General features: G+C 37.7%; 1 protein-coding gene across 2 annotated transcripts in view; it reads left to right on the top strand.

Annotated features, from left to right (window-relative positions):
* The window catches only part of NUP54 (nucleoporin 54), a 153,614-nt gene that overhangs the window by 2,951 nt on the left and 125,980 nt on the right, over positions 1–24,683 (top strand). For both annotated transcript variants that reach the window (XM_053703402.1, XM_053703401.1), the window contains exons 2-6: positions 4,482–4,580; positions 8,230–8,319; positions 9,880–10,011; positions 10,812–11,044; positions 22,014–22,201. In XM_053703402.1, the coding sequence (XP_053559377.1) occupies positions 4,482–4,580; positions 8,230–8,319; positions 9,880–10,011; positions 10,812–11,044; positions 22,014–22,201 (742 nt within the window). The remainder of the gene's footprint in view (positions 1–4,481; positions 4,581–8,229; positions 8,320–9,879; positions 10,012–10,811; positions 11,045–22,013; positions 22,202–24,683) is intronic.

Here is a 24,683-nt window from a genome sequence, read left to right as displayed (position 1 = left end):
AGGTTAATTAAACAATTTGGTTATTTATCTTGTGTGAACCTATGCAATTGGCATAACTACTATCACTAATAACCATAAAATCGCTCTGGAGTGTGTAAGGGCATCTTAAATAAAGGAAAGGATAGGAAAAGGAGAAACAAAAGAGTATGAACCTGCATCATAGCTGGTTATGAGGATTATTACTGTTTTTTTATCCTACTTCATAATAGTTCAGGCACAATGTATGGTCCAATGTTGATCTTTCTTGCTCAAGGAACTGGGTTCCAATAGCGTCCCTTCCATCATTAACAAGAAAATACATCTGTTGTATGTAAGGGTCTGCAGTTGGTAAGATTACTTTCCTGATTCAGATTGGTCTGTATTCTTTCCTCGAGGGTAAGTCTCCTTTACATAGTGGAATTGCACAGGGCTAAGACGTGTAATCACTTTAAAGCAGTCTCCAGACTCAGGAGTGTTCAGATTTGCATTGGTCCCTGGATGATGGTCTTTGTAGAAGGAAGTATGCCGCGTGTTACAGGATACTGTAGGTGGTGTGTCCGTTTTTGTACGGTAGACCCCTTAGAACCCAGCGCCTCCCCAGTCACCGTATCAACTGCCAGGTCCCCACACAGCAAGTAGCTTGTGCCTGATGTTCGTTCAGACTCAGAGTGCCGAGGACTCAGCGCAGAATTGCCTGATAGAATGTCAGGGTTCTTCTGGACCGTGTGTGTAGGTATAATGCAGATTTTATCGCCCTGCTCTGGATTAGGAGTATCCGTGCCTTGTGTTGGTGACTGTGTTGGGAGGGATGTAAGGCTTGTCTTGAGACTCTGGAAGTGCCAATCGATAAACTGTTGGGTTCATTGTTCCCATGCATCTAATGCCTCCATGCAGAAATTGCTATTTGAGGATGACCATTCTGAAGATCTTAGTGAAGTATAGGAACATAGTTGTAGCTCCAATTCTACTCTTAGTTACGCAGTATTAATAACTGCTGTTTTAACCCGGATTGTGTGGTGACTGGACTGTGGTTTATACAGTTCGCCGATGTAAAAAGTGCCCCGTGTGTTAGATGGCGCCACTTACCACATGGTGTTGCTGAATGGCTTAGGCTGCTAGCGTATCCTCGAAGCGATTTTTTTTTTTTAACCTAATTTTTCTATAACAATACTTGTTACTGAAATTTTCAGTATAGATGGGGATACAACAGGCAAACACATCTATTTCAAACGGCAAAATAAAGGTAAAGGAGCTGGAATCAGTTTAATAAATTCTAGCAGATATAAAAGAGAATTTGTAACACATTAAAGAAGAAGAAAAATACAATACAAATTTTTTTTTTCTGTTTACTTTCTTTTTTTTTTAGGGATATGCTCTAATATGTTAGAGCATTTTATTAATGCTTTAATCTGGTGAACCAATGACAAAAGGCATATGTGTGCTGAGGATATGTCATTCTTTTTTTTAGACAAATGATACAAAGTTAATTTTATAATAAAAAGTATATTTAAAAGTGTCTTAAAATGACATGCTTTATCTTAAAGCTATTGTAAATTCAAGCATTTAAAAAAAACACTAGGATTTACCATCACTAAAAATACACTTGGCTTTCAGTGTTTCTAAAAAGAAGGAAAAAAAAGTGTTAAACTCACCTTTTCACCCGCGGATTCTTGCTTAAGTCAGCGGTTCTTTACCAATGAGGTGACGTTTCCACCTCTAAACCAATAGCTGTGCTAGTTATCTGACAGTGTTCCGTATGCTAGCATGGCTATTGATTAATAGCAGGATACATTACCTCATTGAGAAAAAAGCGCTGTACTATGGGGTGCCGGAACTTCTGACTTTTGCGAGGAGCCGCAGCACAGAAAGGTTGAGTTTAGCACCTTAGTTTTTAAAAAAAAAAAAAAAAACAAACAAACAAACAACTCATCACTGAAAGTCAAGTTTATTTTTAGTGATGGTAAATCCTAGCATTTTTTAATAATAAAAATACAAAAGTAATAGTTACTAAGTAACAGTAAGGGGGCAATCTGTATAAAACCTCAGAGGGTTGGGACCCAAATAAAATCTTTTAGACAATAGCAGTCCTTTTTGAAGCCTTCAAACAAAGGAAAGAATCCTCATGGCAGCTCTCTTCCACGGTTTTGGCAATTCGTTAGAACTGAACAATTTGAATGACAAGAGGCGCCTCGTAGGGTAGTACCGTCTACTGTGGGTCAGGCCAACAAGAAAGCAACAACTGCACTCACATGAAATTCAGCACCACCAGTAGTGCTTGTGAGGTGTGCTGAAGGATTAGAGTTTTCCAGCTAAACTCAACATGGCAATGCAGGAACAAAGCGGTCAACGTGAAGGATCCTTCTCATCTAATGTTGGCGTGTGAAGTCACCAAGTCTCGCTGAATCCGTATACCACCATACGGCTAGTGGAGGAAAGCTCATAATAGCGAGAGGAATCAATGTGTACCACAGACCGCCAGCATATAGTACAGCCAGTGGGGTGGTATAAAAAGTTACAATGTTATTAAAATAACATCAGTAATATGTTTCTCTGTGCAATAGCGCTGTTTCATCAGGCTATAGCTATAATGAAACTGAGATACATGTTGCAGATTTTTTTTTTATTATAAATTTTAAAGGGACGGTCTACACTAAAATTGTTTTCGTTTAAAAAGATAGATAATGCCTTTACTACCTATTCCCCAGCTTTGCACAACCAACATTTATATATTAAAGGGACACTAAACTCACAGTTTTTCTTTCATGATTCAGATACAGCATGACATTTTAAGCAACTTTCTAATTTACTCTAATTATCATTTTTTTTTCTTCGTTCTCTTGCTATCTTTATTTAAGAAACAGGAAAGTAAAGCTTAGCAGCCAGTACATTTTAGGCTTAAAATTTCATGATCTGTCTGAATCATGAAAGAAGAAAATGTGGGTTTAATGTCCCTTTAATATACTTTATACCATTAAAACCTCTAAATATCTGCCTGTTTCTAAGCCACTACAGACAGCCTCTTATCACATGCTTTTTTATTAGCTTTTCACAACAAGAGACTGCTAGTTCATGTGGGCCATATAGATAACGTGCTCACGCCCGTTTTATGAGTTGGCACAACACAATAGATAATAAATAAAAAGTTGTGATCAGGGGGCTGTCAGAAGATGCTTAGATACAAGGTAATCACAGAGGTAAAAAGTATGTTAATATAACTGTTGGTTATGCAAAACTGGGGAATGGGTAATAAAGGGATTATCTATCTTTTTTTTTTTTTTAAATTCAGACTGTCCCTTTTAATTTTTTTTTATACTCCCCCAGTTGCTGTACTATATGCTGGCTGATTGCTCACTCTATTATGAACTTTCCTCCACTAGCCGTATGGTGATATACGGATCCAGTGAGACTTGGTGACATCACAAGTGTGTATATATATATATATATATATATATATATATATATTTCTCTAAACTCTGTGTAATGGTAAAGTATACTCTAAGATCTCGATTTATCAAGCCGTTCACCCTCATACGAGTATTTATCAAGCAGCTTCCTACCTTCTTCTCCACCTCTTAGGTGAAGAATTTCATCCGACTGGGGAGATTGACAGCTCCTGCCCGCACTTGATTGGCTGTGCACAGGCAGGGGGCGGCATTACATGCAAACGCAAAATAGCACTCGCGTGCAATGGTAAATTCCAGCAGCGGATTGCTGCCCGCCAGAGGTGGAGAGGGGCAAATATGTTCACCCCAGCTTGCTAAATCACGCCCTAAATATTTCTCCCCTTTGTTCCATTAATCATTTTTACCCGCTGGAGTCCATTACATTCTTTACAAACTGCTCCTTTATTTTGTCACTTGATATAGCTGCTTTTCCTGTTGAAACCTCCACCTAAAGTAAAAATTTCAGTACTGTTGTAATGGCTACAGAAAGATTATAACAAGCAGCATCAGAAGAAATCAACCTCCTCATGGGGGTAAGAGAGAGACGAGCCCTTTTTTTAAAGGGTGTTCCTGAAACAGTTTTAATTACAATAAACTCTTATATGCTGCTTTCCTGTGCAATTTCCCTTTAAAGGGACACTAAACCCAATTTTTTTCTTTTATTATTCAGGTAGAGAATACAGTTCTAAGCAACATTCCAATTAACTTCTATTATCTAATTTGCTTCATTCTTTAGATATCTTTTGTTGAAGAAATAGCAATGCACATGGATGAGCCAATCACATGAGCCGTCTATATGCATCCACCAATCAGCAGCTACTGAGCCTATCTAGATGTTTTTCAGCAAAGTATATCAAGAGAATGAAGCAAATTAGATAATAGAAATAAATTAGAAAGTTGTTTAAAATTGCATGCTCTTTCTAAATCATGAAAGAAAAAATGTGGGTTTCATGTCCCTTTAAGCTGAGGTATTACGTGTGGATATTGTTTCAAACTTTATGATTTTTGCCGTTTTCATGTTCCTATTTAACTTTTTTAATTTTTATTTTTTTCTCCAAGGTACAACTGGGTTCTCACTTGGTACATTCACTCCCAAAACAACTTCTTCAGGCTTTGGTTTTGGTGCAAATACTACTACAGCTGCAACGGGCTTTGGAGGTATGCACACATTAAAGGGATAGTCAACTCCATAATTGCTGTTGTTTAAAAAGATAGATAATCCCTTTATTACTCATTCCCCAGTTTTGCACAGCCAACATGGTTATAGTAATATACTTTTACCTCCGTGATTACCTTTTATCTAAGCCTATGCAGACTGCCCCCTGATCACATGGTTATTTATTATCTATTGGCTTGTATTTTAGCCAATAAGTGCAGTGTCAGCCACAACTTCACAGACGTGAGCATAATGTTATCAATTTGGCCCACATGGATTAGCAGTCTCTTGTTGTGAACAGCAAATAAAAAAGCGATAAGTGACTAGTGGCTTAGAAACAGGCATGTGATAAGTGACTAGTGCAGTGCTTTCCAAACTTTTCATGTTGGTGACACACTTTTTAGACCTACATCATTTCGCGACACAGTAATTCAGTTGTACTAGCAAAGAGGAGGTTAAACTAACTTGTTTTAAGAGCTACGGACACATACATAAATAATATGATAACAAAATGTATTTACAAGTAACAGCATGTACAGTATGTGCAAGAATTTAAAAAAAAAGTTTAATAACACCAATAGCTACTTACTATTTTAATGGGACGTATGAGGTTGATGGGATGAACACGGTTTCTGAATATTTAGTGGAATATTAGATAAAGACACTCACATTTCATCATCAAGCATTTTTAAGTTTCCACTTCCTATCCATATATCAAGAGCAGGAGCAGCAATGCACTACTGGGAGCTAGCTGCAAAAAAAAATATATACTGACTTCTGACTTCAGCTCAGCGTTAAAGCTGCTGCCCTCAGAGCTCTGCGAGTCTGACTGTGACTGCCAACACACTGCTGTCCCACTCACTGACTACACGTGCAGTCACGAGCAGATTGAGGAGACTACACGTGCAGTCAAGAGCCAATGTGCCGCCAATAGGAATAGTTTCAGTTCCTGCTAAGCTGTCCCAATAGGTTAAGATGATCTGTGACCCACTAGGTATCAATTACGTGTCAACCACGTGATATGCGTAGCAGGCAGGCAGAAAGTCGGAAACCAAAAAAAAAAATTAAATTAAAAAAAAATTGTGCTGAAGCAGGGACACACCTACACACTGCCGCCGACACACTAATGTGTCACGACACATAGTTTGGAAAGCACTGGACTAGTGACTTAGAAACAGGCAGAAATGTAGAGGTTTAAATCTTATAGAGTATATTAATATAACAATGTTGTTTGTGCAAATCTGGGGAATAGGTAGTAAAGGCGTTATCTATCTTTTTAAACGGTTACAATTTTGGTGTTGACTGTCCCTTTAAGCTTATTGAGCTAAATTTAAGATGTCCTTGCACACATCAGAAAAAAAAATCTTTTAACCCAAATAAGTGGTTTCTGAAACTCTTCTACTGTCACATTTACAAAAATATGTTTAAAAATGAATTTAAATGCTATTGCATGGTTTCTTTTTTTCCTTTCCCTAACTCCTTGTGACTGGTTGATTAGCATAATTATGGTTTTTACTTTGTTCTTTTGTTAATTGTATTTTTGTTTAAGACCTGTTTGTGTCACATAATGCATAGTTTAATATTACAGCCTGTATCTTTTAAAGTTGCATACATTTATTTTATTTGCATATGTTTGGTTTTCCCTCTTACTATTGTTTTCCTCACTCTCTCTCTTCGTCTCTCTGCAGTTCACCTATTTCCTTGTGAACTTTAGCAGTGGCCTCTAATGCCTGCTACTGAATATTTAGCGCTAGGTTGCAATAGAAGCTGCTTCTCTGCTCATAAACTGGATTATCGTTGCATTGTTTTAGCTTAACCACAGTTACCCTAGGCAGACAAGTAAAGCCCAGTATGTAAATATTAGTAGTAATTCTAATTAGAACATTTACATGCAATATATGAGTGTTTGTTTTGTTTTTATTTTTCCATGTTGGATATACAAGCAGCCGAAGTGTATACATACATTTTTATTGTAACTGGATTGGGTTTAAAACAACTGCTTTGTGTAACTGTTGGCTATCTGTGCTTTTTTTTTCTTTCCTTCTAAGCTTCTTTTCTAATTCCTGCAAACTTTTCTTCATGCTTCCCACTCGTCAAGGATTTGGTGGGCTGGAATCGGTGACCTCCAATGCCAGTGGGTTTAATTTTGGGGGGTTTGGACTAGCTGCTAACCCTGCATTAAACTTTAACATTGGGAATTTCAGTGTTTCCTCTGCTCCAGCACCACCCTTCAATTTTGGTAACATCCTGGCAAGTGCAGGTAGAGATATATGAACGTATGTGCAATTTATCATGACACATTCTACCCAATGGTCCACGAATAGCCAATAGATATCCATAACCTGCAACGGTTGAGGTTTTCTGCTGTAGTAGTACAAAATAGCACTTGACAAACTCCAGTAGCAAGGGGGCCGCAGATCCCACATTTTATTATTATTTTACAGATCTTTATATAAATACCCTTCCCTAATTCCCACATAATGTGTGACCGTCTTGCCAATATTCTTCTTTACTCATATGTTTGTTATAGATTTATCAACCCCTTTAAGAATAGTGATTAGCTTTATTTTTATGCAAATTGATGGTAATTTAAAATAATTTTAATGTATATAAATAAGCATCTTTCACATATTTCATTTATGACCAATATTCAACCTTAACATTATGTGAAATAAAGATCAGAACCGCTTTTTCTCACACTGGATTGTGTGCATAACTTGTGGGGAAAGCGTGTATTCAGTGCAAATTTTGATATTTAAAATGGCATTTTTAATGCTTCTATGAGATTAAAAAATTATTTCTTAACCAAAAGTGTTAAAAAGGTTTTTAATCTAGCTATTCTTGGATCACAGTCATTTCTGTCACACATTTCACCTTTCTGTTATCATCATCTTCTCTTCTCTTTTTTTTTTTTTTTTGAGTGGGGTTAAAGTGAATGTCAAGTTTGATGAATCAGTGCTTGGTTTTTAAAAATCCTATTTAAAACAGGGGCACTTTACATTTCACTCGTTTTGTTAAAATACCTTTTTAATCTTGAAAGCCGCTCCAGCGATTTCCCCCTCCTGCCACTCGTCACTTCATACGTCAGCAATGACGAATACGGCATCATCCAATCATGGCTCCCCCCCCAGGGGAATCATTGCCTGAGGCAACACCGTGATTGGAGGAAGCCAGATTAGTCATTTTTGACATATGGAGAGGCTTACAATGGGCGGGGGAAGCGCTGGAGCGGCTTTAAAGATTAAAAGGTAAGTATTTTAACAAAACAAGTGAAATGTAAAGTTTGATGAATGAAAGTGGCCCTGTTTTTAATAGGGTTTTTAAAAACCGGGCACTGATTCTTCAAACTTAACATTCACTTTAATCTCAATTTTTTTTTTTTTTTTTTGTCTACTCAAACTTATAACATATATATATACACACACACACACACACGTAATGTCTTTTTAATTATTATTTTTGGTTTTCTTTTACCCAAACCTGACCATCAAACTTTTACCTTAATTTATTTCCTCTGTATTAACACTTTTTTTTGCATTTTTTTTTATGTGTGACTACATTTTTAATTTTTTTTTTATATAAGGGTTAAAAATTTGATTTAAGGCAACAAATGCAGCTGCTCTGAATTTTGCTTTCTTTTTTACGAATTAGGTACTTTTGGAGGATTTGGACCAACGACCACTACAACACAGTCTGGTTCTGCCTTTAACTTTTCTGCTCCAACTAACACTGGTACAGCAGGTACAATAAATCTTGTTTAATAAATATTGTTGATATTCTTTGGAGAATTTTTTAGCTTTTGTTAAATTATTATTATTATTATTAGACGTACAGAAATGTGTTATTTCTTTCACAAAGCAAATAACAAAGTTGAAATATTTTGCTGATGTTCATTTTTGGAAAAAAACAAATGAATGAATGCTTAGATGATGGTCCCAGACCATATGTAGCCACTGAATTCCATATCACATACCCTGCTGAATTGCGGTAGGAATATTGGAGGTAAAGAAGGGATCACAAATCTATATCGCAGATCTCGGATGTATCCCGTTTTGTCACATTTATAGTGCATTCTCTATATAGATGCATTCATACCTCTTAAATCTGTGTCTTGAAATATCAGGAGAGCTGCTGGATAAATGCGTCTGGTATTTAGATATATATTTTTTTTGTGTGTGTGTAGAATATCAGTTTTTGTCATGTTAACACTTGTGCGTTCTTACTATAATTCATTACCCTCACAGATTAGATACATGCATGTATGACATTTAGGAAAATGGCGTAATATTTTCTTGCTTTTCTCGTCTATATTGTTTTGTTTTTCTTCAAGCCTTGTATTTTAAACTAGATCTATACCCCAAGGCAGGACATGCTGTGATCTGAGATGTCATCACAGAAAATGCAGCATGTCTGCAGAAAGAACAGGGCACATGCAGTAACTGTTAGTGCTTTTGCTTTGCAGCACTGCTCTCTTCAACCAGTGCTGTGCTCTGGCTGTACTGTGCAAGTTTTCCTTAACACATTGCAGCCAGAGCAAAGCGCTGTTTGAAGAGAACAGTCAGATACAGAGCAGTGGTCAATAAAGCTATGACTCCTAAATGTAATACATTTTTGTGAATTATGCTTCTTTTCATTACTACATTTTTACCTTTTATAATTATGTGACTTTAGGCCAAGAGCAAAGGAAACAAATCTGCTGCTAATTTGAAATGCAACATATTATAAAACTTTAAAAGTTGCTTTATTCTCCAGTTAATCAGCAGAATGCAATTAAACTGGTGCTTTAGTGTAACTGCTTAAAGGGACATGAAACCCAATTTTTTTTCTTTCATGATTTAGAAAGAGCATGTCATTTTAAACAACTTTCTAATTTACTTCTATTATCTAATTTGCTTCATTCTCTTGATATCACTTGCTGAAAAGAATATCTAGATATGCTCAGTAGCTGCTGATTGGTTGCTGCACATAAAGGCCTTGTGTGATTGGCTCACACATGTACATTGCTATTTCTTCAACAAAGGATATCTAAAGAATTGAGCAAATTAGATAATAGAAGTAAATTGGAAAGTTGTTTAAAATTGCATGCCCTATCTGAATCATGGAAGTTTAATTTTGACTAGACTGTCCCTTTAATTTAAAATATAATTTCAAAATGACCTGCAGAAAATTTTCACTAAAGAAAAAATCTCATTGCAGTAGTAAAAAAAAAAAAAAGTTCTGCCTCTGGAGATCTATATTCTTCACACTTCGTTTATAAACAAACAGTGGACTATTTATATATTATATACTTTTTTTATGTAGGGTTGTTTGGCACTCAAAACAAAGGTTTTGGGTTTGGAACTGGCTTTGGAGCAAGCACAGGACTTGGTACTGGACTTGGCGCAGGTCTAAATTTTGGAGGATTTAATACTCAGCAACAACAGCAGCAGACTGGTTAGTGTATATACACTATATAATTGCAGTAATTACTGAAAGCTTTATAAAATGTAAAAATATATTTTATTAAAACATGCAGCTCAGGTTCTAGTGTATGTAAAGTAGTTATGGGTCACATCTGATTAAATGTAGGGTATTCTTTAGAAAGTGTTCATAAGATCTTCCTTTATAATTGAAAATTATGTTTCAATGGTTTTTTTTTTCTCTAGAGTTGTATTTAATATTTGAAGATGTAGTATCCATACTGAGATTTTATTCCTAAATCCCTTGTGCTGTTTATTTTGTGGTCTGAAAAATAAAGGGTAAGACTGAGGCCTAGATCCCAGGTTCATAGCTAGCTGTACTGTACGGTAGTTGGGCATTAACATGGATTACAACTAGAGTGACCTCTATATATGATCTGCTAGATCATTATTAATGACAATATCATATGGCTGTATTTATTTCTTAAATGACCCTTTAAGACTTTAATTTTTTTTTTTTAAAAAACCCAGTAAATTGGGTGGTTATTGTCCGTAGCATCACTGGCATATGAAGCACTGCCATTGACAGCATTGTACAGAACTGAACACACTTGTACATTGTTTTTTTCAAGCCCTGTTTAATAGTATACTCTGATCCAGCTCTTTTTAAGTGTAAAGTAGAAAATGTACAAACAGCTGAAAACTCTTGTATGTTTGTTTTTTTGTTTGTTTGTTATTTTTTACTTTTTGTACTGTGTTTTTTTTTTTTTTGTTTGTTTTTTTTGTGTGGCTTTTAATGTAGATAGACGTTGCAAATGTTATTCTTATTTGTAGGACTTGGCCTTTTTAGCCAACCTGTTCAAAACACTCAGAACACAGTCCAGTCTAATCAGCTGATACATACCGCAAGTGCTCTTTCTGCGCCTACTTTACTTGGGGATGAGCGAGATGCTATACTGGCAAAATGGAACCAGCTTCAAGCCTTTTGGGGAACTGGCAAAGGATATTTCAACAACAACATCCCTCCAGTGGAATTCACACAAGAAAATGCATTTTGTAGATTTAAGGTATTTACATTAAAAAAGATTCAGGGAAGGGGATGAACCACTGAATAAAACTAGAGGCTATTGCATATCTTTCAGTAATCCAACAAATGTAATGTCCACAGCACTAGGTTAAATATAAAATGGCTGCTGTTCCACTTTCTTGGAAACAATATCTTTCAGTAAGGCACACAAAGAAAAACAAGCAACGTTTTGGGTTATTCACCCTTAATCATGCTTGTCTGTTTTGGGGTATTCACCCTTAATCGTGCTTGTCTGTTTTGGGGTATTCACCCTTAATCGTGCTTGTCTGTTTTGGGTTATTCACCCTTAATCATGCTTGTCTGTTTTGGGATATTCACCCTTAATCATGTAATAGAAGTAAATGGGACCTTTTTTAAAATTGTATGCTCCGTCTGAAACTTAAAAGAAAAAGAGTTTTCTTGTCCCTTTTAATTTATTGCAAGACTGCAAAAAAAGGATTTTTACTGTCCGTTTTTAAAGGGACACTGAACCCAAAATTTTTCTTTTGTGATTCAGATAGAGCATGAATTTTTAAGCAACTTTCTAATTTACTCCTATTATCAAATTTTCTTTATTCTCTTGGTATCTTTATTTGAAATGCTAGAATCTAAGTTTAGATGCCGGCCCATTTTGGTGAACAACCTGGGTTGTCCTTGCTGATTGGTGGAAAAAATCCATCCACCAATCAAAAAGTGCTGTCCAGAGTTCTTAACCCAAAAAAGCTTAGATGGCTTTTATTTCAAATAAAGATAGCAAGAGAACAAAGAAAAATTGATAATAGGAGTAAATTTGAAAGTTGCTTAAAATTGCATGCTCTATCTGAATCACAAAAGAAAAAGATTGGGTTCAGTGTCCCTTTAAGAGACATGAAACCTAAAATTTGTCTAGAACATTACATTACAGGAAATAGTGCTCTTGCTAATGTATAACATTATTGCAAAACTGCTGCCATATAGTGCTACAGACACATGCACACTCCTGAACTTGCCTTCCTGCGTTGCAACAAAGGATAATAAGAAAACAAATAATTTGATAATAGAACATTTTAAACAACTTTTCAATGTGCTTCTATCTGAATCATGAAAGAAAAATTGTGGGTTTATGTCCCTTTAAGTAAGACATTTAACTTACAGTAGAAATCAATGTTGTATCCCTTGTAACCAAAACAAATGAATCATTTATTGGAAAAATAACTAAAAATGAACTATCAATGCTAAAATGTTACATTTTAAAATATGCTATTTTTAGGCAAAGCAATGAGAAAATGATTACAAAATCTTGTATCCTAGATTACAAGTGAAGCACTAATTGTAGGGCTAGATTACAAGTGAAGCACTAATTTATTGCACGCCCGTAAACCAGCAAAGTTGCCTGTATATGGGCGCACGATAAATAACCAGCCGTTACAAGTGGTCTAAAGGTGCAACTAGACGTGGACTCCTTGCTCAGTGTGCTTAGAGGAATATGGCTACACCTCACTGACAAGGCCCAATGAAGGCCAAAAAACGATCGTCTGGGGTTGCTGTGTTCCTTGTTCAGAGCGGAATTGCCTGGTATTTTGGTGCTGGACTGACTGTAATACGCGGGATCAGACTGACTTACTACAGGAAAGTTTTACTCTGTGAAAAGCATTACTGGGCTAAAAGAAGCTTCACCCAGGTGGTAAATCGCCATAGAACAGGCTAACAATGGTATTAAGCTGGTTGTTCGTTCCTATGAGTGTGCTTCTCTCTCCTTAATTTAAAAAATGTCCCCCAAAGTAATGCGTGTAGTGCTTTACTAAAATAAAACATATTAGCATTCTTTTTTTCTTCAAATAATTACTGCACAAAGCAGTATTTAAGGTTTGGGGTGTTAGAAAAAAACGGCACTGAAACGTGCCTTTACATTGCGTTCTAAACTGCAAGTATATATGTATTGTATATGTTTTATATAAATGTGTGTGTGTGTATGTATATGTATGTGTGTGTGTATATGTATATGTGTGTATATATATATATATATATATATATATATATATATATATATATATATATATATATATATATATATATATATATGTGTATATATATATATATATATATATGTATATATATATATATATATATATGTATATATATATATATATGTATATATATATATATATATGTGTATATATATATATATATATATATATGTATATATATATATATATATATATGTATATATATATATATATATGTGTATATATATATATATATATATATGTATATATATATATATATATATATATATATATATATATATATATATATGTGTATATATATATATATATGTGTATATATATATATATATATATGTGTATATATATATATATATATATATATGTGTATATATATATATATATATATATATATATATATGTATATATATATACACACACGTGTGTGTAAAGTAGTGAGGTGTACAGCCTGTATAACAGTGTAAATTTGCTGTCCCCTCAAAATAACTCAAGACACAGCCATTAATGTCTAAACCGTTGGCAACAAAAGTGAGTACACCCCTACGCGGAAATGTCCAAATTGGGCCCAAAGTGTCAATATTTTGTGTGGCCACCATTATTTTCCAGCACTGTCTTAACCCTCTTGAGCATAGAGTTCACCAGAGCTTCACAGGTTGCCACTGGAGTCCTCTTCCACTCTTCCATGACGACATCACGGAGCTGGTGGATATTAGAGATCTTGTGCTCCCCCACCTTCTGTTTGAAGATGCCCCACAGATGCTCAATAGGGTTTAGGTCTGGAGACATGCTTGGCCAGTCCATCACCTTTACCCTCAGCTTCTTTAGCAAGGAAGTGGTCGTCTTGTAGGTGTGTTTGGGGTCATTATCATTTTGGAATACTGCCCTGCGGCCCAGTCTCTGAAGGAAGGGGATCATGCTCTGCTTCAGTATGTCACAGTACATGTTGGCATTCATGGTTCCCTCAATGAACTGTAGTTCCCCAGTGCCGGCAGCACTCATGCAGGCCCAGACCATGACACTCTCACCACCATGCTTGACTGTAGGCAAGGCGCACTTGTCTTTGTACTCCTCACCTGGTTGCCGCCACACACGCTTGACACCATCTGAACCAAATATCTTGGTCTCATCGGACCACAGGACATGGTTCCAGTAATCCATATTCTTAGTCTGCTTGTCTTCAGCAAACTCTTTGCGGGCTTTCTTGTGCATCATCTTTAGAAGAGGCTTCCTTCTGGAACGACAGCCATGCAGACCAATTTGATGCAGTGTGCTGCGTATGTTCTGAGCACTGACAGGCTGACCCCCCACCTATCAACCTCTGCAGCAATGCTGGTAGCACTCATACGTATATTTCCCAAAGACAAACTCTGGATATGACGCTGAGCATGTGCACTCAACTTCTTTGGTCGACCATGGCGAGGCCTGTTCTGAGTGGAACCTGTCCTGTGAAACCGCTGTATGGTCTTGTCCACCGTGCTGCAGCTCAGTTTCAAGGTCTTGGCAATCTTCTTATAGCCTAGGCCAGTGATTTTTAACCTTTTTTTTGCCGTGGCACACTTTTTTACATTAAAAAATCCTGTGGCACACCACCATCCCAAAATTTAAAACAAATCACACATTGTAGCCTAATACAGCATATATATACACATACACACAAACACACACATACTGTATGTATTGTGCTGTTATGCCATGCCTCCTACAAACTACCCCTGCACTGGGAGTAAAAAACAAGCAAAGTTTAAAAAATATGTCACACTGTTGTCAGTCTGCCGTGGCACACCTGAGGATCTCTCACGGCACACTAGTGTGCCACGGCACACTGGTTGAAAAACACTGGCCTAGGCCATCTTTATGTAGAGCAACAATTCTTATTTTCAGATCCTCAGAAAGTTATTTGCCATGAGGTGCCATGTTGAACTTCCAGTATTAGAGAGTGTAAGAGCGATAACACCAAATTTAACTCACCTGCTCCCCATTCACACCTGAGACCTTGTAACACTAACGAGTCACATGACACCGGGGAGGTAAAATGGCTAATTGGGCCCAATTTAGATATTTCCACTTAGGGGTGTACTCACTTTTGTTTAGACATTAATGGCTGTGTTTTGAGTTAATTTGAGGGGACAGTGACTTTACACTGTTATGCAGACTGTACACTCACTACTTTACATTGTAGCAAAGTGTAATTTCTTCAGTGTTGTCACATGAAAAGATATAATAAAATTATTTACAAAAATGTGAGGGGTGTACTGTATGTGTGTGTGTATGTATGTGTGTGTATATATGTGTGTGTGTATGTATATATATATATATATATATATATATATATATATATATATCTATATATATATATATATATATATATATATATATCTCCCAAACAGATGCACTCCATAAAATAGTTCCTCTTAATGCCACGGTGCCATATAGTAATCCAGATAGTATTGCAAAAATAGGCACTCACTGGTCTTTATAAAACTTCACATTTTAATATAGAAAATTTAAAAACAGAGCATAACGTTTCGAGACCACACTGGTCCCTTTGTCAAATGCCAAATATAATACCAAACAATCTTACCTACTAAAACACAGTATACACTGCCTAATATACCCAGTGTCTAATTATCGTATCCCCATCAGCTGAACGGAACTCCAACGCTTTTTGCGTTCCACGGAGCACATTGTGTTCCAGTCACGTCACCGTCACCTGATACGCACTTCCTGATTTGGTATTGACGTTTGCACGCTGCTCCTGACAGCTGTCAGAAATCGCACACGTGTTGGAAAAGACATACACGGCAGAACCATCCAGTAGTGCCATGTATGTATAATATCCCATAATGCGTCTAATCATATATTTGAAGTGAGGGATATGCAATATCAAAAAACCTAAACTATTAAAAACAATAGAGGACCTATACTATGTACAGAAAATATTAACATTCAGAATATTAACATTAATATGGATATATTTATTCAAAATATGCATCATAGCCATCAAGGAATATGGTAACTATATTCATATATTTTAAATTTGCTGCGCGACTTACCCCCTTAACTGCGCTGGGTTCTCTGCCGTGTCTCACGGCATGAATACGAGGCTTCCTTTGGAACCTATGGAAGCGCACTCTCGTAAGCTCAAACCTTCCCTGCAATGCGAACTCTGGGTCGCGTTCACATTGTGCCTCACCTATAATATCAGCGCACAATTGTGTGCGCTGGTATTACAAGTGGAGTGCAAATATTGCGCTGGCGAAAGTGCAATTTTCTGCTCCACTTATAATCTGGCCCTTAAAGGGACATACTAGTGTACAATCAAAGTGCATTTATTATTGCACCCCTTTAACCCTGTCAAAAAAGTTAAACTGATAGCTAAAGGCCTATCGGTAACTGCAGTGCCTTTTCTGAGCAGGATATTGTTAGTGAACCAGTCAAGGCTGTGTGGCAACTGCTTTTAACTCTTTATGATGAGCATTTGTGCAAGAATAAAATGCTTACTGCATTAGAGAATTAACATTTTGCACTAGTATGTCCCTTCAGTTGTACTTGCAAGTTGTTATGTTATAACTAAAAATATATATATATAATTTTCTTTTTTAAGACACAATGGCTGCACGGATCATCTTAATTACTTATGGGATATTCACCTCCTGGTCAGCAGGAGGAGGCAAAGAGCACCACAGCAGAGCTGTTAAATAGCTCCTCCCTTTCCTCCCACTCCAGTCATTCTCTTGGCCTACGTTAGTGATAGGAAGAGGTAAAGTGAGGTGTAAGTATAGATTCTTCAATCAAGAGTTTATGATTTTTAAAGTAGTGCAATATTGTGCTGCTTTGTTCTAGGGTGTAGCCGTAGTCCTAGTCCTAATCAGTCTCTTCAGTAGAGCAATTGTGGCTTTAGAGCAATGGGAACTTGTGGGACATAATTCTCACTGCACCTCCCATACATTGATGCTGCCCTAATCCTGATAGCCTATGTAAGATGACTTAGGCTTTTATCTTTATCCACAGGGCTATGGGAGGGAGAGGACCTCTTAAACCTGCTGGGCTGCCCTTCTGTTGGCAGAGTTCAAGGTAAGTGCTGACTTTTTTTATTCTGGGATCTCAGAGAAGTGGAGCACTTTAATTAATCTGAGAAAGAACTCCTACATTTAAAAGGAGGGAAATTCTGTGACAGCAACTTATTTGCAGGCACTGGGGCTAAGGAGATTGCTCTTTTACTTGGGGGACTTATCCTTGGGCTGAGAGTAAAATGACTTAGTGGGAGGTGATATTGTTTTTCACAGTATTTGGGCTAAGCTACGAACGAGTAGCAGTAGCCACATTTGCCCCCAGGTTATGAAGGCTGTTAGCTTCCGGTAGCGTAGTTGTTATAACAATGGTAATGGCGACCGGGAGCTCTAATGCTGCTCCAGTATCGGAGTCTGTTTAACACAGAGTGTTGTGTTTTGTTAAAGTGGGGCCGCGCAGCGTTACATGCGTTGCGGACCTGCATATCCTTGTTAAAGCTCATTTGTACATCGGGTCTAAACAAGCAATAAATTATACAAGAGTTACTCACATCGACTGTTACATAATGTACAAGGGTTACTGTTAAACACAGACCGGATTTCGTTGTAGCATACGTTCCGGTCTTTTTATTTTAAAGCAGTAATGCTTTTTGTTAAAGGGACAGTAAACCTTAAAAATAATGTTATATAATTCTGCACATAGTGCAGAATTATATAACATTATATTAGCGCAAACATTATAAATCATAATTTCCCTTTAAAAAAAAATGCTGTTTTACAGACCCACTCTCTGTGATCTTCTGAGCGGGTCTGTTTTTTTCAAACAGCGCATCGGGCCAGCTGTATAGTCACAGCCCGGCCCGACCGCGCCATAGCACTAAGTGCAGCTCGCTCCTGCTCTGTCAGCCGTTATGCACCCAAATAAAACCTAGTTTTGGGTATTAGAGAGGCAGATAGGCACCTCAGCAAGGTTTAGCTGAGGTGTAACTAGGTTCTACAGTGATTATGTACCTTTTTATTTTCATGTTTCACACAAAAATAAAAGTTTACATTTTAAAGAGACAGTAACATTTTTCATGTATTAATTTTTATTAAAAAAAATTCTTTTTGCTGAGCCTATTTCTTCTAAGACTCTTGCTGTTCAGGAGTTTATTGACAAATGTTAAACTATGCTTCAATTTCTCCTATAGCATCGAATTATAGCCCACATGCAGTGCTCTGCGCTTTCTTTTTCACTCCACCCGGAGTTACTCTGCATTTCATGCATTATATGTTTTCCCTGCAGAGTAGAAAACAGTACTAGAGGACATATTTTGAATCATTAAGGATGATTGATTCAGTAGTGCTATTATGAACGTTTCTTCCTTATAATCTGTAAGGGGAAGATACTTAGATAGTATCTAGGGGTGAATTCTCAGAATCAGATGGAATGATAGCTTTATCTGATCCTGAGGTTGTTCGCTTTTTCACTTTTTAGCTGGAAAACCTCCATTTATTAATTGAGGTGGTTTGGGCTACCCCGGACAATTCTGCCTCTAGAACTACTATACCCTCTCCGGATAAGAGAATTTAGAGGGGTTACTGTTAGAGTACCATGATGGAAACTATTCGTTCCATTCTCCCTTTGATCCAAGAGGGTCAATTTATGACAACTGTGGATTTAAAGGACGCGTACCTGCATATTCCTATGCACAGGGTTCATCACAAGTTCCTAAGGTTTGCCTTTCTGGACAAACACTTTCAGTTCGTGGTTATTCCCTTCGGTCTTGCCACAGTTCCCATAATTTCACAAAGGTTCTGGGATCGCTATTGGCGGTGCTTCGGTTATGGGGCATTGCATTGGCCCTCTATCGGGACGATATCCTAGTCCAGGCGCCATCCTTTCAACAAGCAAGATCCCACACGGACTTGGTGGTATCTTTCCTGTGATTCACAAGTGGAAGGTAAAATTTGGGAAAGGAGTTCCTTAGTACCAAATACAACATAATAGCTTTCCTATCAATGATGATTTTTCTGACAAGAGTCAGGAAATCAAAGATTATCTATAATTGTCTAGCCCTTCAGTCCACTCCTAGGCCATCAGTGGCTTAGTGCATGAAGGTAATCAGGCTAATGGTGGCAGCAATGGACATCATCCCATTTGCTTGGTTCCACCTTAGTCCTCTGCAGTTTATCATGCTCAGGCAATGGAACGGTGATTATGCCGACTTGTCTCCTCAAATACTTATGGAAGTGGGAGACAAGGGATTCTCTTCAATGGTGGTTGTCTCGAGATTATCTCTCTCAGAGAACCTGCTTTCGAAGACCATCTTAGGTGATTGTGACTACAGATGCCTGCCTTCTAGGGTGGGGAGCAGTCTGGGGTTCTTTAAAGGCTCAGGGGTTCGGACTCAGAGTCTTTGTCCTATAAACATTCTGGAGCTGAGAATGTTCTTCAATGCTCTCTTGGCCTAGCCTCGGTTAGCCTCGGTCCAGTTTATCGGGTTCCAGTCGGACAACTTAACTTCTGTGACTTACATCATCGGGGAGGAACAAGAAGTTCCTTAGAGGTGACAGGTATCCAAAATAATTTGGTGGGCGGAAGCACACTCGTGCTATTTGTAGACGATCCACACCTCAGGGGTGGATATCTGGGAGGTGGCCTTCTTGAGCAGGCAGACCTTTTATCTAGGAGAGTGGGAAGTCCATCCGGAAGTGTTTGCAGCCTGATTCTCAAATGGGGTCAGCCGGAATTGGATCTCATGGTATCTCGGCAGAATGCCGAGTTACCGAGGTACGGGTCGAGGTCCAGGGATTTTCAGACGGTTCTGATAGGCGCTCTGGTAGTACCTTGGATCTTCAACCTAGCATACCTGTTTCCTCCGTTTGCTTTTCTTCCTCGGGTCATTGCTTGATTCAAACAGGAGAGGATAACGGTGATCCTCTTTGCTCTGGCTTGGCCTCGCAGGATTTGGTATGCAGATCTGGTGGAGATGACATCTCTACCATCTTGGAGACTTCCGTTGAGGAAAGATCTTCTGATTCAGGGGTCCTTCCTTTACCCAAATCTAGTTTCTCTGAGGCTGACTGCTTGGAGATTGAATGTTTTTTTCTGACTCTGTTATAGAGTCCATGATTCAGGCTTGTAAGCCTATTACTAAACGGATTTACCATAAGATTTGGCGTAAATATCTCTATTGGTGTGAATCCAAGGGCTACTCATTGAGTAGAGAGGATTCCTAAAATTTTGTCTTTTCTCCAAGAGGGTTTGGAGAGAGGTTTATCGACGAGTTCTCTAAAGGGGTAAATTTCGGCCATATCTATTTTGTTGCCTAAACGTCTGGCGGATGTTCCAGATGTTCAATCGTTCTGTCAGGCCTTAGTCAGGATCAGGCCCGTGTTCAAACCAGTTACTCCTCCATGGAGTCTTAAGTTAGTGCACAAGGTTCTTCAAGGGGTTCCGTTTGAAACTATGCATTTCTTAGATATCAAGTCGTTATCTTGGAAAGTTTTATTTCTTGTTGCAATTTCTTCTGCTCAGAGAGTGTCAGAACTCTTGGCATTACAGTATGAATCTCCTTTATCTTATTTTCTATTCAGATAAGGTAGTTTTACGTGCTAAATTAGGATTTCTTCCTAAGGTTGTTTCTGATAGGAACCTTAGTCAGTAGATTGTTGTTACTTCCTTGTGTCCTAATCCTTCTTCTCAGAAGGAATGTCTTCTGCACAATTTGGACGTGGTCCGTGCTTTAAAGTTTTACTTGCAGGCGACTAAGGACTTTAGTCAGTCGTCTTCTTTGTTTGTGTTTTTCTCAGGAAAACATAAGGAACAGAAAGCTACGGCTACTTCTCTTTCGTTTTGGCTGAAGAGTATCATACGTTTAGCATATGAAACTGCTAGACAGCAGCCTCCTGAGAGAGTTACGGCTCATTCCACGAGGGCTGTTGCTTCCTCATGGGCGTTCAAAAATGAAGCTTCTGTGGAACAGATTTGCAAGGCTGCAACTTGGTCCTCTCTTCACACTTTTTCAAAGTTCTACAACTTTGACTCTTTTGCCTCGGCTGAGGCGCTTTTGGGAGTAAGGTTCTTCAAGCAGTGGTGCCTTCCATTTAGGTTCCCTGTCTTGTTCCTCCCGTATCATCTGTGTACTCTAGCTTGGGTATTGAATCCCAATAGTAATTAAGATGATCCGTGGACTCATTGTGTCCTTAAAAAAGAAAAGAAAATTTATGCTTACCTGATAAATTTATTTATTTTTAACACTGTGAGTCCACGGCCCGCCCTGTTTTTGTAGACAGGTTGTGGGTTATGTAAACTTCAGACTCCTCTGCACCTTGGCTTTTCCTTTCTCTTCCTAACTTTGGTCGAATGACTGGAGTGGGAGGGAAGGGAGGAGCTATTTAACAGCGGAGGAGCTATTTAACAGCTCTGCTGTGGTGCTCTTTGCCTCCTCCTGCTGACCAGGAGGTGAATATCCCATTAGTAATTAAGATGATCTGTGGACTCATCGTGTCAAAAAATAAATAAATTTATCAGGTAAGCATACATTATTTTTTTTTATTTTTTTTTTTAAATCTTTTACCGTGAATTTGTGGTCTGGTCATTTTCCCTTTGTGCTCTAACCAATCTGTAAACAATTTCTTTTGCTGAATATTGTGACACTTTTCTGCATCACTTTTTAATTGCAATCTCATAACTTAGTTTAAAAATAAACCAATAATGCAGACCTATCAATTAATACACTAACTCCATTTAAATAAGGGAGCTTGGCTAATTCTTAACATGTACTTGCCAAATACTTTCTAAATACCTGTATTGTGTTAACTTTCACCATGTTTAACACTAATCTGCTTCATATTCCCATAACCCTTCTCGTATTTCAGCATTTTATTTGTAACATGGCATTTATGCATAATACAAAATATATTCACGTTTGTGCCTTTCTAATGCAATGTTGTTCATTATGATTTTACCCAGGCTGTGGGTTTCAGTTGCGTTCCTAACAACAAGGATGAAGATGGCCTGTTAGCTCTTGTATTTAATAAAAAGGAGTCTGAAATCAGAGCACAGCAAGCCCAGCTTGTAGACTCTCTCCATAAAGTCCTTGGATCAAATCAAACTCTTACTGTGAACGTGGAAGGTGTTAAAACATTGCCAGATGATCAGTAAGTAATGCCATATAATAGTTAAAGAATTTAATACAAACAATATAATTTCTTAGAAATGTCCAGTGGAACTAGGTTAAGTCTGTCTGCTATTCTCATTTCCAGAGGGTTCTTTTAAATTATGACTGCCACAAAGCACACATTTTTAGTTCCAGGGCCCCCAAAAACTAGTGCAGAGGGTTGCGGGTTGCTTCTATGCTTTGTGCTGCCAACTTTAAGTTCCAAACTAATATTTAAAGGGATACTTAACCCACATTTTTCACGATTCGGATAGAGCATGCAATTTTAAGAAGCTTTCGAGTTTACTCCTATTATACATTTTTCTTCGTTCTCTTGCTATCTTTATTTGAAAAAGCAGGAATCTAAGATAAGGAGCCCACCTATTTTTGGTTCAACACAATGGATAGCGTTTACTTATTGGTGGCTACATTTAGCAACCAATCAGCAAATGCAACCCAGGTGCTCAACCAAAAATGGGCCGGCTCCGAAGCTTACATTCTCGCTTTTAAAATAGATACCAAGAGAACGAAGAAAAATGAATAGGAGTAAATTAGAAAGTTGCTTAAAATTGCATTGCATTGAATTATAAAATTTAAAAATGTGCGTTTAGTATCCATTTAACTTGACTTTAATTATTAATCTGTACAGTTTTTTGTTTACTGGTAGAAAAAGTAAAAGCACTTGAGCTATTCGTAAATTTTGCTAACTGTAGAAAACCATGAAAATTCATAGAATTGGCTTCCAGCTATACAGAAGACTTTGAAAACCTATAAACTATGCAAGGTACCTCCTCTGTCATTGCAGCATTGATTCATCCTTCTACTTCCTCTCCTCACATATAAAAACAAGTGTCCCTCTTTTAAACTAAATACCACTACAGAGCTCAGATTCTCACAGTGGTAGATGCAAAAAATAGGTGGTCTGTCTAGAGGAGAGCCTTGGATCTGTTTCTACAAATGCTTTGAATAGGATACCAAATATTTAGTAAAATTAATATTTATAAAGGTGTAGTTTTAAATCTTTAATAAATATTGGGAATTTGTCTTTCTTTCTAATGACACGGTAAGTCCACGGATCATCTAATTACTATTGGGAATATCACTCCTGCCCAGCAGGAGGCGGCAAAGAGCACCACAGCAAAGCTGTTAAATATCACCTCCCTTCCCTCCAACCCCAGTCATTCTCTTTGCCTATGTTAGAGCAAGGAAGTGGTAAAGTTTAGGTGTTTGAAAGAAGATTCTTCTAGCAAGATTTTATTATTTTTCAACAGTGCAAGATTGTTCTGCTTTGTCCTAGGGTGTAGCCGTAGTCCATATCAGTCTCTTCAGTAGAGCAGTGGTGGCTTTTAAGTAATGGGAACTTGTGGGGTGCAATCCTCACTGCGCCTCCCATGTATTTAATGCTGCCCTAACTTTGCAAGCCTGAGTAAGATTACTCAGTCTTTGTTTCTTCCAAAGGTCAATGTGAGGGAACTGGCCTCTCAAACCTAGTGAGCTGCCTTGCTGCCTAGCAGAAGTCTAAAGGAAAGTGCTGACTTTATTTTTTCTGGGACACATATGCAGAAAAAAAGATGGCACTTTAAAATCTGTTTATGGGACAAGGTGACAGTCTCCTATTGCTAGGGGGATCATTTTATTATTGGCAGTAATAGCAGGCACTGGGGACGAGGAGACGTATGGCTCAATAGGTGGTGTGTTATTTGTTATTTTACTCCTGGCGGCTTTAGAATACATTTAGCCGACCGGGAGGTTAATTTTGTAATGCCCATGATGGGTGGGGTTAGCTGAGGCAATTTTCTGTTGCACGCCTTTTTCTTATACACTTCCTAGGTTCCGGAGTGGAGAATAGCTTTGTCGCAGTTGAGAGCAATGTTACGGTTACCAGACTGCAATTTACAGTATAGAGAAGTTTGGGTCCGGAATATCTAATAGAATATTAACTCTGTTGTTAGTAAGGCAGGTAAGCACCTCAGCAAAGCTAAGTTGAGGTGTAGAGGTTGTCCGGAGTGTTTTTTATGACAGTTTTTTATTTTCTTGCAGAAAAATAAAGAATTTTCGTTTTTTTTAAAATTTAAAGGAACAGTAACGCTTTTTTTGTGGGGTCATTTCTAAATAATAAGTTTATCTATTTGGTTTATTTGTGAATAAAGATGGACCAAGAGGCCCTGCAGGATGTTACATGTTCTTTATGTTTTGATGCTTACGTGGAACCACCAATCCCTTTCTGTTCCTCATTTTTCTGAGCCAACATTATCTAAGGCGGATGCTGTTCAGGAGTCTTCTGACAAAGTTCAAGATATGCCACAGCTTTCTCCTCAAGTGTCCCAAAATTTATCATCCACATATGCAGTGCCCTGGTGTTACGTTGGAAGACCGCTTCCCTCATGTCCTCTGCGGTATCTAATGCGTTGTCCGCTTTTCCCATGCTGCAGGGAAAGTGCAAGAGGAAATGTAAAGAATCAGTGAGTAAGGTTTCTGACACA

This window comes from Bombina bombina, chromosome 2 (assembly GCF_027579735.1).
Source record: "Bombina bombina isolate aBomBom1 chromosome 2, aBomBom1.pri, whole genome shotgun sequence".
Classification (NCBI taxonomy): Eukaryota; Metazoa; Chordata; class Amphibia; order Anura; family Bombinatoridae; genus Bombina; species Bombina bombina.
This window is presented reverse-complemented; position numbering and strand designations above follow the sequence as displayed.